The sequence below is a fragment of the Aquarana catesbeiana genome, linkage group LG02 (genome assembly GCF_042186555.1).
Source record: "Aquarana catesbeiana isolate 2022-GZ linkage group LG02, ASM4218655v1, whole genome shotgun sequence".
NCBI lineage: Eukaryota > Metazoa > Chordata > Amphibia > Anura > Ranidae > Aquarana > Aquarana catesbeiana.
Window position 1 is genome coordinate 59,587,126 of NC_133325.1, and position 13,337 is coordinate 59,600,462.

General features: G+C 41.5%; 1 protein-coding gene across 1 annotated transcript in view; it reads right to left on the reverse strand.

Annotated features, from left to right (window-relative positions):
* The window catches only part of GRM5 (glutamate metabotropic receptor 5), a 528,413-nt gene that overhangs the window by 334,155 nt on the left and 180,921 nt on the right, over nucleotides 1-13,337 (reverse strand). The window contains 1 exon segment of the mRNA XM_073612964.1: nucleotides 9,018-9,267. Within this exon segment, the coding sequence (XP_073469065.1) occupies nucleotides 9,018-9,267 (250 nt within the window).

Below are 13,337 nucleotides of genomic sequence, written 5' to 3' on the forward strand. Positions count from 1 at the left end.
AGACTGGAAGAGGGAAGGGTAGTACTAGGAGTCAAACAGATTCTGCCATATGCCCATGTGTATTTGGGATTTTTCTGAAATACTTCAAATCAAAAAATATACTAGCTAGAGCGGATGATCATAGAAGGTCATTGTATTAGGATAAATTCGTACAACCTGGACAAGTACTTGTGACATTCATCCAGCGAAGGGTTCATCAATAGACCCTTATGTGAATTTAAAGTGTTGGTTCACCTTTACAGAGAAAGAGTAAAGATGAAGTAATACCAGACACCATCCCCACCCCTTGGTCCCATTATACTTACCGCCAGGCTTGTCGAACTGTCAGCAACCCCACAGCCAGTTCAGCGGTCCATGAATTTGATGCCCCGTTCTTCTCCCTCTTCTTTTCGCAGTGATTTCAGGATGGAAAGATCGATTGTGATTGACCAGCACCGTCACAGTGACTCGATCTAGTCTGTTCTGGAAGTGCTGCACAGAGAAGAGGGAGAAGAGCGGGGATTTCAAATCCCTGAACCGGCTATGGGTGTGCTGCCAGTTTGGCAACCCTGGAGGTAAGTACAGAGGGGGCCAGGGGGGAAGGGAGGGGGCATAGCATTAATTCACCATAACATTTTTTTCTGTATAGGTGAGCTAACATTTTAAACATGCTTGGGATTAACATGGGTCTATGCTCAGAAAATAAAATAAGGCAAGACTCGATCGACCAATTAGTCTTTTTTTGCTGTCAGTCTTTTTTGTTATTTAAAGTTAATTGCAGCACAATAGGTCAGGGGAGAGGATTAGTGTAATCTCCAAGCTGCTGAGTAGATGACTGGCACAGAGTGGGCACTGTGTATTCATCTCGCTCCGTCTGCGGTCTTAAGAAAACAGATTTTCTATGCAAAGAGGTGTTAAATTCCAAAAGCAAGCCTGTCCTTTATCTTCATAGGACAATTTGCAAGACACCTTATGCCTCTGTACATAAAGCACAAACTTGTAGAATCCTGACACACGTTTTAGTTCCTCAGATTTCTCAGGAATTCAGCAGCTTTGCAAAATGTGCAAGGACACTATGGGGTTGATTTACTAAAGGCAAATAGACTGCACTTTTCAAAATGCAGTTGCACTCTGCAAAGTGCAGTTGCTCCAAAGCTTAGTAAATTAGGTAAATCTTTATTTTGCAAAGAATACCCAATCACGTGCAAGGAAAATAAAAAAAACAGCATTTTTGCTTGCACATGATTGGATGATAGAAGTTAGCAGAGCTTCTGCTCATTTACTAAACTCTGGAGCAGCTGCACTTGCGGAGTGCAACTGCACTTTGCAAAGTGCACTGCCTATTTGCCTTTAGTAAATCAACCCCCATGAGTTAAGTCCGATTAGGTGCATGTCACCCCTGGACTTATCTCTATTACAAATATGAATAACAGTTTTTTTGCACACCCGGAGGATACACTCAGGCTGTGGGAGGAGAGAATCATACATAGCAGCTATGCCCTCCCCTTCCCTCTGCTGCTCATTCACAGAAGCTTTTGTATTTTGTGAATGAGTTCACATAATACAAAGGCTTCTGTGAATGGGCAGAAGGAGGGAAGGGGCGGGCAGTTCCAGTGACTCTGCTCTGGAGACCACAGTGAGCAGTGCCAGAGCTCTGGAAGTTATCTTCCTGGAGCACGATAACCCTGTCAGATGTGAATAATAGAAATAAGTCTACGAGGTGGCAGGCACCTCCTTAGACTTAACTCATGGTGTGCCCACAGTTCTTACAAGTAGCTGAATTCCTGGAATTCAGTTTTATTGAACACAAAACTGTGTCTTTTATATATGCTTGGAGTTCAGCTTTAGGCTACATGCACAGTGACCCGTGTATGTCAAATCGTGGCGTGTTTGGGCCTTGCGGAGGTGCAGGTGTGGTGTCCAGCATTCCAGGCAATGTCCCTGAATGCAAATGGCCCCAAATGTGAGTAATGCAGTATCCAGCCACCACATATTTCTGCATGTCATAGATTTTGACAGGCTGCTGGCAATGGGGCTGGACGCTGCACTTGAGCCTCCAGGGTGCATGAAAATGCTGGAATTTCATGCACATGGGCCAAACAGCGCATGTAAATTAGGCCTTCCATGTATTTTTTATTCTTTTATAGAAACAGCTCAGCTGTAGTTTTGCTCAAATGGTTACGCTGTTATTCTCTCATTTTAAATACAACAAGTACTTAGCATGGTTCTTCTTTAAACATTGAACCGTGTAACTCTTTGAAAGTGATTTTCTGCAGCCCAGAAACAATTGTATTTCTTGTAATTGTCTTGTTAAGTTATGGCTGTTATAAATGCAGCAGCACAAAACTACAATAGAGTATAAATTGCACAATAGTCTAGAATAGGCTTCAAGATAAAAGATGGCAACACAGAATACTCTATCATGGTCTGGCGGCTCGATTCCTGGGATTACAGTAAACATTGGCACTGTTTAAATCCATTAACAGTAGATTTGTTTTATACACGAGTGAACGGTAACTCAAGCCAACCACCTTCTGATGGGTACAACGGGCACAAAAATCTTTCAGGAGCTCTGATTTTAAAGAATCTGTCTGTCTGCCCTAACTGCTTAAAGTATTTAAACCCAAGAAAAAAAATCGAATACAGCTTACTAGGCCTTAGAAATGGTGGCTGCATTTATTTTACTAATTCATGTTTTAGTTGGTGGTCATGCCAGTAATATACTGCCAACCCTAGGATGACCCTTGGATAGGAAGTGTATGAGGACTACAGAACACGCCCCACTTATCGCCATAACTTTATGCAGTTTGTAAACTTGTAAGCTCACTGGATTTCTGGTGGGATCAACACATACTGTATATTTTCGTACTTCCCAAATAGATATAAAAAACACTTACAATTGTTTGTTTAACAGACCAAAAGGGAGCAAATAAGAAGAGTTCATTGCTAGGGTTTACAAAATTTCATGACAAGGATACTTTAAAGGGAGCCTGCCACTACATCCACCCTTACCACTTGTATTACCTTAAACATACTTAGTCCACAAAAGAGTGGAGTTTAATGGTAATTGCAGCCCTTTATTATAAAGTCCAGTCCAGTAAATAACAATAAATACCAATAAAGATGGGTTGACAGTCTTTGAAGGCACCAAAAGTAAAACATCCAAACAGACCACAGTATCTTTGGTTCAAATTCTGTTACTCGATAGAAGTAGATGCACCACACCCATTTGGGGACGAATACAAAATATGATTGCAGAATATCCATCCTTACATTGATCCTGGGAATCAACAAGTGGACCACACCAAAATGGCACGCCATAATATAGATGGGTCCCCACCCACAATAGAAATGCCTTGCATTGTAATATATGGATAAATACTGTACTTAATTTAACATACCAGTACACTGGAACCCACTTCTAATCTTCTGGATTTGGATGGTTCCCCATTGGGAAGTTGGTCCCTTTACTTTATGTTAGGCCCTTTATATTTGGTGGTATTGCGTATGGTATCCCATTTTTTCGTTGTTTGTTCCTTGGCCATGATTAGTAAGCCCATGTATACTATATATATATATATATTTTATAGATTATATGTACAAGACCATTGGCAGTTTACTGAATGTACCTGAATTTTCCACCTGAGAGGCAGTGGCTTCACCTTCGCTTACTTTTTGGTACCTCTATGAACAACAAACCTGCTATGAATTTCAGTCTACCCTACTTACTGATATTACTCTATTAAAGATTAGGAGTGGGTTCCAGTGTACTGTTATGCTATATTATTTACCGTATTTATCGGTGTATAACACGCACTTTTTCCCCCTTAAAATCAGGGGAAAATCGTGGGTGCGTGTTATACGCCGATCCCCCCCGCTGTTTGTGAGCGGAGCGAGCCGGCCGCCCATATACATACATAGCCAAGTGTACTCGGCTAGGTTTGGCTAGCTCTGCTTACAGTCACGCCTAGTCCCACCCTATGATTGACATAACACAGGGACTGGGCGTGACTGTAAGCGGAGCTAGCCGAACCTAGCAGAGTACACTTGGCTATGTATGTATATGGGCGGCGCTCTGCTCCGCTCACAATCACGCCCAGTCTAGGCGGGACTACGAGAGGAGCCGAGAAGAGCCGAGGACCGGCTCTGTGTATCTCGGCGCCGGCGGCGCCATTTTCAAACTGCAGTGACACTGACAAGTCACTGCAGTTTAACTGCAGCCTGGGCAAGGCTGCAAATGTCACTGACAAGGCTGCAGATGGACACTGACAAGGCTGCAAAGCTGCAGGTGGACACTCATAAGGCTGCAAATGTCACTGACAAGGCAGCAGGTGGACACTGATAAGGCTGCAAATGTCACTGACAAGGCAGCAGGTGGACACTGATAAGGCTGCAAATGACACTGACAAGGCTGCAAATGACACTGGACAAGCATGCAGATGGACACTGATAAGGCTGCATTGATGGGCATTTAAATGTAAATTTTTTTCCTTAAAAAGTTTTTTTCCTTAAAATTCCCTCCTAAACTTGGGGTGCGTGTTATACGCCGATAAATACGGTATTTATCCATGTATTACAATGTAACTTTGCAATTGCGAAATGTGTTACTTAATGCATGTAATTGTACCTCCTAGATTCTGTCACGTTTTCCTGAAGAAGGATTCCTAAAACACATCGAGTTCACATGTGAACTGTAATCGAAATCTTTGCATATTGTGAACCCCTATGTGGAGAGTAATTTTTAATGTTGTGTAATAGATTTTTAATGGTATATAATAGAGTTATTTTTATGGTACTCGGTTTCTCTTCCATATGTCCACACAAAGTCCATGACTACATATTCTGTTCATAGTTGAGCCCTTTACTTGAAATTAGGAGAAACATTTTCTAAACATGCGGAGGAACAATACTGGGTGTTCATTGGATGTATTTCCAATCTGTGAGTTGACTGTCAGATTAGGATGTCTTGAGAGCATTATCAAGCTTTTATTGAATGCTAAATGGGATGAATGTTAGCACTGTGGACGGCAGTGATGACTGAAACTAAATCAAATCAGCAGTCTGTCCATCCTACTTGCAGTCAGCTTTAAGGGTGACCTATACTCAACATCAATTACAAGCAAACACAGGTCTCTGACCTATACACAAGCTATGCCAAGAGCCCTACTTGGATGGAGAAAGAGTATGATCAAAGTACATGTCTTTTTCTTTTTATATATTATATATTTATATTGCGGTCTATAGCTAACCTAGCATCATGTTAGCACTTTAGAATAGGCCCACTGATATGAATACCAAAAGTTCTAAAAAAAATCATTACATTATTTTTTTATTTTTTTTACATACATATGAAAGTAATCAGCTTAAAGAGGCTTTCTTGAAAGAATGACACCCATCCCATCAAAACTCAACTAGCTCGCACTCCACCGCCTCGTTGCTCCTTGGTGACAAGAGATTCACCCTCATTATTGTTCTTGGTGACCATTGCGTCTTGTATAGAACCTGATGGAAAATCCAACATTTTTGGGTTGTTGAAAGAGGCGAAGATTAATATTCCAATGGATAAAAGTGTCAAGAAGGTATATCCTTTTGCTTTGGAGAGACGTTCTCTTACTTCCTGCTGTGTCTCCAGTAAAGGATGCCCAACGGGACACAAGCAGGAAAAAAATGATAGGGGTGTTAACCCTTCCCTATACTATCTAAAAGAAAAGTATTGGCTTCAAAACAATGGATTTAGGTCAGTAGTCCATGAGTAAGAAGACTGAATGAAATGCTATTCAGAGGAGGAACCTACAAATTTGTATATGTAATACAGTAGTGTAGATATAGTACAGTAAGCTGGTACAAATTTTACATCCAGGCACTACCTGAACAGCAAAATTGATTATTTGTCATCTTGAAAACCTTTTTCTTTTGACTGGAGAGTCTCTTTAAGTACTTTGCTTTTCCCAAGAAATGAACAGCTGTATAAGAACCTAAGTTGGTACGTTGCTGACTGACATAATTAGTGTAATGGGCGTAGGATTCACTTCATGTGCTGAAAGGCAATTTAACTTCTTTCAGGCTAATCTAATTTTCTCTAATTAAATCGAGCATCACTGCAATTCTGGTTGTTGATTTGTTTAGGGAGGATGGAAGTTCATTTTTAGTATCACCTGTGGGGTCTTTTGAGAAAGAGGAGGACTCTGAGGTATAGACATTCTGATCAGTAACGTGTGATCCACTCCCCCCCCCCTTCCTTTGCGTCAGGAGATTATTTTTGAGTGTAGGTGTGTGTGTGGGACAAAGGCTTTCCCGTAAACTCTGGAAGGTTTTGGTGATTTTCCATTGTGAAAGGATGTGCAGTGGGAACAGTCTCTGCATTAAATGCTGCAGCTATAAAAAACGATAATTGTTCATTCACATGGAACTTACACAGGCATGTTCTGGCTATCAAGTAAGATGTGGACCTAAGAAGGCTTGATTACACCCAAAGTTCTACAAAGCCTCTGGGCTCCAGAACTCAGAACAGAACTTTTTAGGATTCTGAGAAAACAAAAATTATCCATACAAGTGAATGGCTGTACACGCCCCTGCTATTGTAAACACTAATGCTTCTTTGCATTGGCATCCAGCATATTTTCTGAATACAAATCCAAGAATAATTGACGTTTACAAGAACATGGTCGCTTACAGCCATTCATTTGTATGGCAAGCTTTTTGTTTTCCCAAACTCTTAAAAAGTTGTGTTCTGGGCCCTGGAGCCTTTAAATAGCTTTGGGTAGGATAGAACCTCCATTGTTAGGTCTGCATCTTACCTGGTAGCCAGACCTCATTATTAGTTTTAGCTGTGCATGGACCTTTATATACTGTATGTGAGCTGATTGATGCGCAGGGCTCTTTCTCTCTCTTGGACTTATGGAGACTTTTCCCCACACAAATCTCTACAAAGACTTTGGGCTCCAGAACTCAGAACAGAACTTTTAAGGATTCTGAGAAAACAAATATTACAAGTGAATGGTTGTACACGTCTGTGCTCTTCAGCATTTACCTATGAATGCATGTCTAACTGTCACGAATGTCATATCTACCCCAACACAAGTGATCAGACACGATAGGTGGCTACTATGTGCTTCAACTATAACAGCCCCCTTTCCCTTAAGACAAGCAGGCCTACCAGTACTTGGTTGCCCCCAGGACTTATACACAATGCTATAGTGTCTGGCCACCACGCTAGGGCTGATGCGAACTGAGCAAAGCAAACAGGTACTTGCAGTTTAGCAGACAGATAGCGTGGTTCAAAGGCAGTTCAGGTAATAAGGCAGGCTGAGTTCAGGGGATAATCCAGTATCCGTTCCAGGTAAAGGGCAGGCTGAGTTCAGGGGATAGTCCAATATCCAATCCGGGTCTTACATAGGAGATCCAACAGCAAGCAAGGCAGATTAACAGGAGACTTGTTCTAGAACAATGCAGGTAAGTCTGTCTCTATCACAAGCGAGGGATAGAGTGTTCGATTTGCTTATATCAGGTGACTGACCAGATCAATCAGCTAGCAGGTGAACACAGACAGGGGAAAATCAACAGCCAACACCTGGGTGCTGGAATGAGGAACAGGGACACTAAGTGATCATGACATTACCCTCCCTCTTATACACATCAATTATTACTCCCCAAAGAATAATTGATGTGTATAAGAGCATGGCCACATACAGCCTTTCATTTATATGGCAAGCTGTTTTGTTTTTCTCTTAGAAAAAGTTCTGTCTGGGACCTGGAGGCTTTGTAGAGCTTTGGGTAGGATAACGCCTCTATTGTTAGGTCCACATCTTCCTTTATAGGAGGGGTCTTCAAAAAGTTTCCACACAATACATAACTTAGTTAAAAGTACAAACCCCTGAAGAACCCTGGTATATGTGAGCTGATTGATGCTCTTTCTTTCTTTGTTGTGGGAGATTGCTGCTGGGTGAAAAGGCTGACTGCTGACAAAACACCAAAAAGGTATCAGAGCTACCTGCTTTTTTTTAGGGAACCCATTAGGGGGCACCTTGTTAGTCTGACTTGTTACTGACCTGAGTTTAATTAGTAGCTCTAATGAAGAAATGCTTACTGTATATGCTTGAGTATAAGCCGAGTTTTTCAGTACATTTTTTTGTGCTGAAAGTGCCCCCCTCGGCTTATACTCAAGTCAAGCACTTTTCTGGTGCAAAGAATGATATTTTCTGAACAGATTTTGGGGCCACTTGGTGCTAGGAATACCAGCTTCGGATATGTTGTAGTGCTAGTTCCACTGGGTTTTCACACCAAATTTGGGCTTCTTAGCACCCCAAGATACGGGCCCCAAAGTCGGTCAACTGTGTCCATCTGCAGCAATGTCATTTCGGGACCCTTTGGGTCCAGAGACCCCAAATTTTGACTGCAGCTAGGGGGCATCTAGGAACCCTTAACTGCCGAGTTTGAAATTCGGGGGACCTATGGCTGCAAATGGGCACAGTGAGGCATGCAAATGGGCACAGTGAGGCTGCAAATGGGCATTGTTGACCCTCTTTTCCACTTACAGTAGCTGTGCATTTCTCACCCTAGGCTTATACTCGAGTCAATAAGTTTTCCCAGTTTTTTGTGGTAAAATTAGGTGCCTCAGCTTATATTCGGGTCGACTTATACTCGAGTATATACGGTAGTTTGTTATTTGCTAGGGACTTGCTTCTTTAAAAAAGTGAAAAAGGGAGGAAAGGGAACGTATATGGTGGAATCTAGCACATGCTAGCATGACACTCACAGCTGCTAAGCCAAGTATATATAGAGAAAGTGAAGTGTACTCTTGCATCTTCTGTAATGTCTACTTGACAGAAGAATAGAATATTGGTTTTGTGCAATAGACCATAAATATAAAATTAAAAAAGAAATGGCTTATAAAGAATTTAACATGAGTACAAAGAAGGAAAATGAAGGATAGGAGTTGCTTTTCTGGGCCCCCTGGTCTCATAGGCCCAGAGTTTGGCTGTGCTTTCTACTCTCTCCTCTATACGATAGTATAAAAGGTATATAGGGAAAGGACCTACCTGCCAAGAAGAAGGAACTCCCCAACTATCCCCTGACGTCTCATTGCCATTAGAAGTCCTCGCACTGTCATTCCTTCGCAGAAACAGACGACCACCCTGGCTTTGGGAAGGTGACTCCGTAGTTTCTTCAACAGCTTGTCAAAGTTTTGCTCCCCGGCATTACTGTAGATCTTGTACGAATGGGCAATGCAGACACCATCCTTGGCTGACATGTCTTTAAATGCTTCCATCCCTCTTTCCCCATAGTTACCTAGAGGAAAATAAAATAACAAGTGAGTAATTCTGATTCAATACTAGCCCTAAGGTTAAGTAAATGCGGGAAAGTGAATGGCACTTTAAATGTACATTCTAGGGCAGTGATGGCAAACCTTGGCACCCCAGATGTTTTGGAACTACATTTTCCTGCTGCTCATGCACTCTGCAGTGTAGTTGAGCATCATGGGAAATGTAGTTCCAATACATCTGGGGTGCCAAGGTTCGCTATCACTGTTCTAGGGTATATTAAACACAAACTCAAGGAATATATAAAAAAAAAAAATATATAACAATTTTATTAGATATCACGTGTGTTAAAAGACTGGTCTTAAAAACATATTCATGACTTAGGCAGCCACATAGATATCTATATTGGCCTTGGGATGATTTTTCCAACACGTCTCACAGGTAAACCCGCTTCATCAGGGCCTCAGATTATATTCCTTGAAGATATATTCCTTGAGTTTGTGTTTACTATACCCTAGAATGTACATTTAAAGTCCCATACACTTCCTGGTTTGCTATTTGTCATTTTTTTTATAGTTTATATTTATTCAGTACATTTTTTGTTTCTATTTTCCTTTCTGTGTGAATTTGACTGTTTATTTAGCACTGTCGCTTTCCATTTTTTTCTCCCATTGTCTGTGTTTCCAGGTAAGACAGCTATAATTAAAGGCTTTTATGGGCAAAAGAACAGGCCAAGGATATTTGAAAGGAATATCAATAATCCAATATCTACATTAGTAAGATTTCACCAGTGTGGTCTCAGTTTTCCTCAATGAGCTGCCTAGGTGAAGTTTATCTGAAAAAAAATAAGGTTTCTACTCCTTTTTTTAAACTATTTAGAAGGTGTTTTTTTTTTTTTTTTTTTTTTTGAGGCAATGAGCCCCCGTTCACAACGCAGATCGGATGGCATGGCAAGTCGCACTCTATTGTTGGCAATGGCACTGTTCAAATAAGTGTGATGCCAACTTTGCGGTGCCGCTTCAATCGATTGATTTCGGGTGCAACTTGCGTAGACATCTGTGCATGAAGCCACACAGATGTCTTCCAAGTCTCACCTAAAGTGACACCGACATGCGGCTTTACAATCGTGCGATTTCAGAAGAAGTCACACAATTTCAAAGCCGCATTCAACGTGAACTAGGGCTGAATTCATAGAAGATTATTTTATTTTTCATTTAGCCTTATTTTTGTATTTGTATTTTTTTTGGATGTGTGTCTTTCATTATTTGTGTGCTGCCCCCTTTTTTTTTTTTTTTTTTAGCTGTCTGCAGTTTCTGTCCATGAAAAAAATAGAAAATAATGACGCAAGCGAGTGGCTGCTTTTTGGCAAAAGTACAGATAGGTAAAAGGTGCCTTTGTACTTCTCAGGAGCCATTAAAAGCCCATTGCACCCTAATTTCACCGCATTGCTTTGGCTTCAATGCATTTTGACAAAATGAAAAAAATTCTCCAGTTTTTATTTGCCTAAAGTTTTGGAACAAAACACCTAATTTTGCCTCATCCATAGTATTAACCCACAAAAAAAAAAAGAAAAAAAAAACAAAAAACAGTTTCTTACAGAATACATTCTACACAATATGTAATGTGTATGACTGGCTAGAATAATAATTTCTCTTTGCTTTTTCTCGCTACGCAAGCCAATTTGTAATTTACTGATAACAAAAATGACTTTCTATTTCAGCCTGCAGTCAGCTAAGATTTTCAGAAAACTGTAAAATAAATAAATAAATAAATAAAAATAGCCTTCTAGTAACCATGGTAACAGCATGGGCATTCTGTACATTTGTTTAGGGAACTCCTGAAGAAATATTCTCTGGTCATATACCGTATGTATACAGTATGCATATGCTGTACATATACACTATATACACACAGACAGTATATATATGAATTATTATTATCATTATATATAAACATTTAATTATAACAAATTAACACATGACAAAGGATTCCCAGAGCACCATGAGCTAGCTAAAGAGACACTGCTTGCTTTGAGGTTCAGTTTTTTGACTAAAGCTTTGGACTGAGCTGTCCAATATGACATGAGCTACTTTTGTTTGTCTATTTTGTACGCAACAGGCATTTAAAGTGGATGTAAACCTCAGACATGAAATATGAACAAAGGATATCCCTCCATATTGTGTACTTGTCTAAATTAAGAGCACTAAGTGTCATTTCTGTCTGCTGATTTGTTCCTTTGCTATCGGCATGAATCACTTCTGACAAGTTTTCCTGACACCAAGAGAAGAAAAGGTGACGGGGAGGGAGCTCCAGCTGATTGACAGCCTCAGCTCTATTCCTGTGTGCTGTGTGAAAGGGGGTGTGTCCCTTCCCTCCAATTAGCTCTCAGAGCTCTCCTCACTGAGCTCTGCAGAATGTAACATCAGCTTTCCACCCCCTTTTTTCTGACAGCTAAGACAAGCTTGATAAATTCTGGACTTTGAACAGATGTAGTGAAGAGAAAACTGCAGATAAACCGGTACAACTTATGTAGGGGAATTTTTTTAATCTCTGGGTATCATCTAAGGCCAGTCACTTCACTGGGTATATGTAAGGACTGTCTCAGACTCGAGTCTGAAAGCCGACGTGACGGTGACAGGTCAGACGGAGCTGTTTCCTGATGGAGCCTCAAAACATAGAGACTGTGTGTTCCATTCTGCACTAACATGTCCAGCATCCACACTGTAGTCAGTGGTGGCAGAGAGGAGCGCCAGCATTCTTCTTTCTCCGCGTCCGCCCCTGACTGTGTTGGCCCCACCCACCGGTACCTCCTCCCTCCATGATCCATCTTATCCATACTACAGGCCAGCGCCGCCCCTGAATTAGTGTTGGCTCCACCCACCCACCTCCTCCATCTTCTCCACCTGGCTTGCGCCTGCAGAGCGGCATGAATTGAATACAGGAGGAAAAAGACTTATTGAGAAGATTACTGGATCCATCCATCCATTCGATCCATCTCCACTCCGTCTCCATTGCTCCTGCATGGGAACCCCTCACCAGACCACCAAAATAATTAACTAAACCTGAGTAAAAGAATGAATGCATGTCATGTGTCAAATCGCAAAATACATGTGTGCCATATTATGTATGAAAAAAAATGGCCTTTTAGTCTTGACTTGTTTAATCTTAACCCCTTCAGGTCCAAAAAGTTTTACCCCTCCTTATGACCAGGCCATTTTTTGTGATACTTCGCTGCGTTACTTTGACTAGTTGACAATTACGCTTTTTTTCCCCACAAATAGAGCTTTCTTTTGGTGGTATTTGATCACCTCTGCTGTTTTTTTTTTTTTTTTGCGATATAAACAGAAAAAGACCAACAATTTTGGAATAAAAAAAAATTTTTTTTTTGCTTTTTCCTATAGATCACTCTGTTTATCTCTGACAGAACGGCGATCTGCCCTTGTTTACATCTGCAGACCGCTGTTCTATCTCTGTGGGGAGCGATCACGGGTGGCTGGCGGACATCGCTTCCGCCAGACCCGCTGATTGGCTCCCCCTCTCAGCGTGTGCGCCTTCGCTGGCTATTGCACGAAATGGCCTACAGGTATGTAGTTTCGTGCAATAGAGCCGACCTGCTGCAGTATACGTACTGCAGCTGGTCAGCAAGTGGTTAATCTAATTATAATGCAGGATATTGATTTAAATGTGGAGCCGCAGAAGAGCAAACAGTGCTTTAATCTGCCCACCTGAATTTATTTTTATATTTAAATTTTTGAAACATTTGTTAAATCAATAAATCTAACACTAAATTTTAAACACTGACATGGAAATTGAGCAAAAATTTTTTTCAGGCAGTGCCCCTCCCGAGACTAGACTCTGGATCCGCCTTTGGTCCGAGTCCGACGTGACTCACTGACGACACTCGTTGTCAGACTCCAGGCGTCCCTGGCGTTAGCAACGAGTGCAGGGAAGAGGCTCCACCCACCTCCTCCTCCTCCTGGTATCCTGCTCAGTCAGTGCGAGTCTCTCTCTCGGCGCCGCTGATCGGCTGATGTGAGAGAGACTCGGGCAGAGGCAGCGGCAGCGGCAGAGGCACTGGCTTCAATGACATCTTGGTGC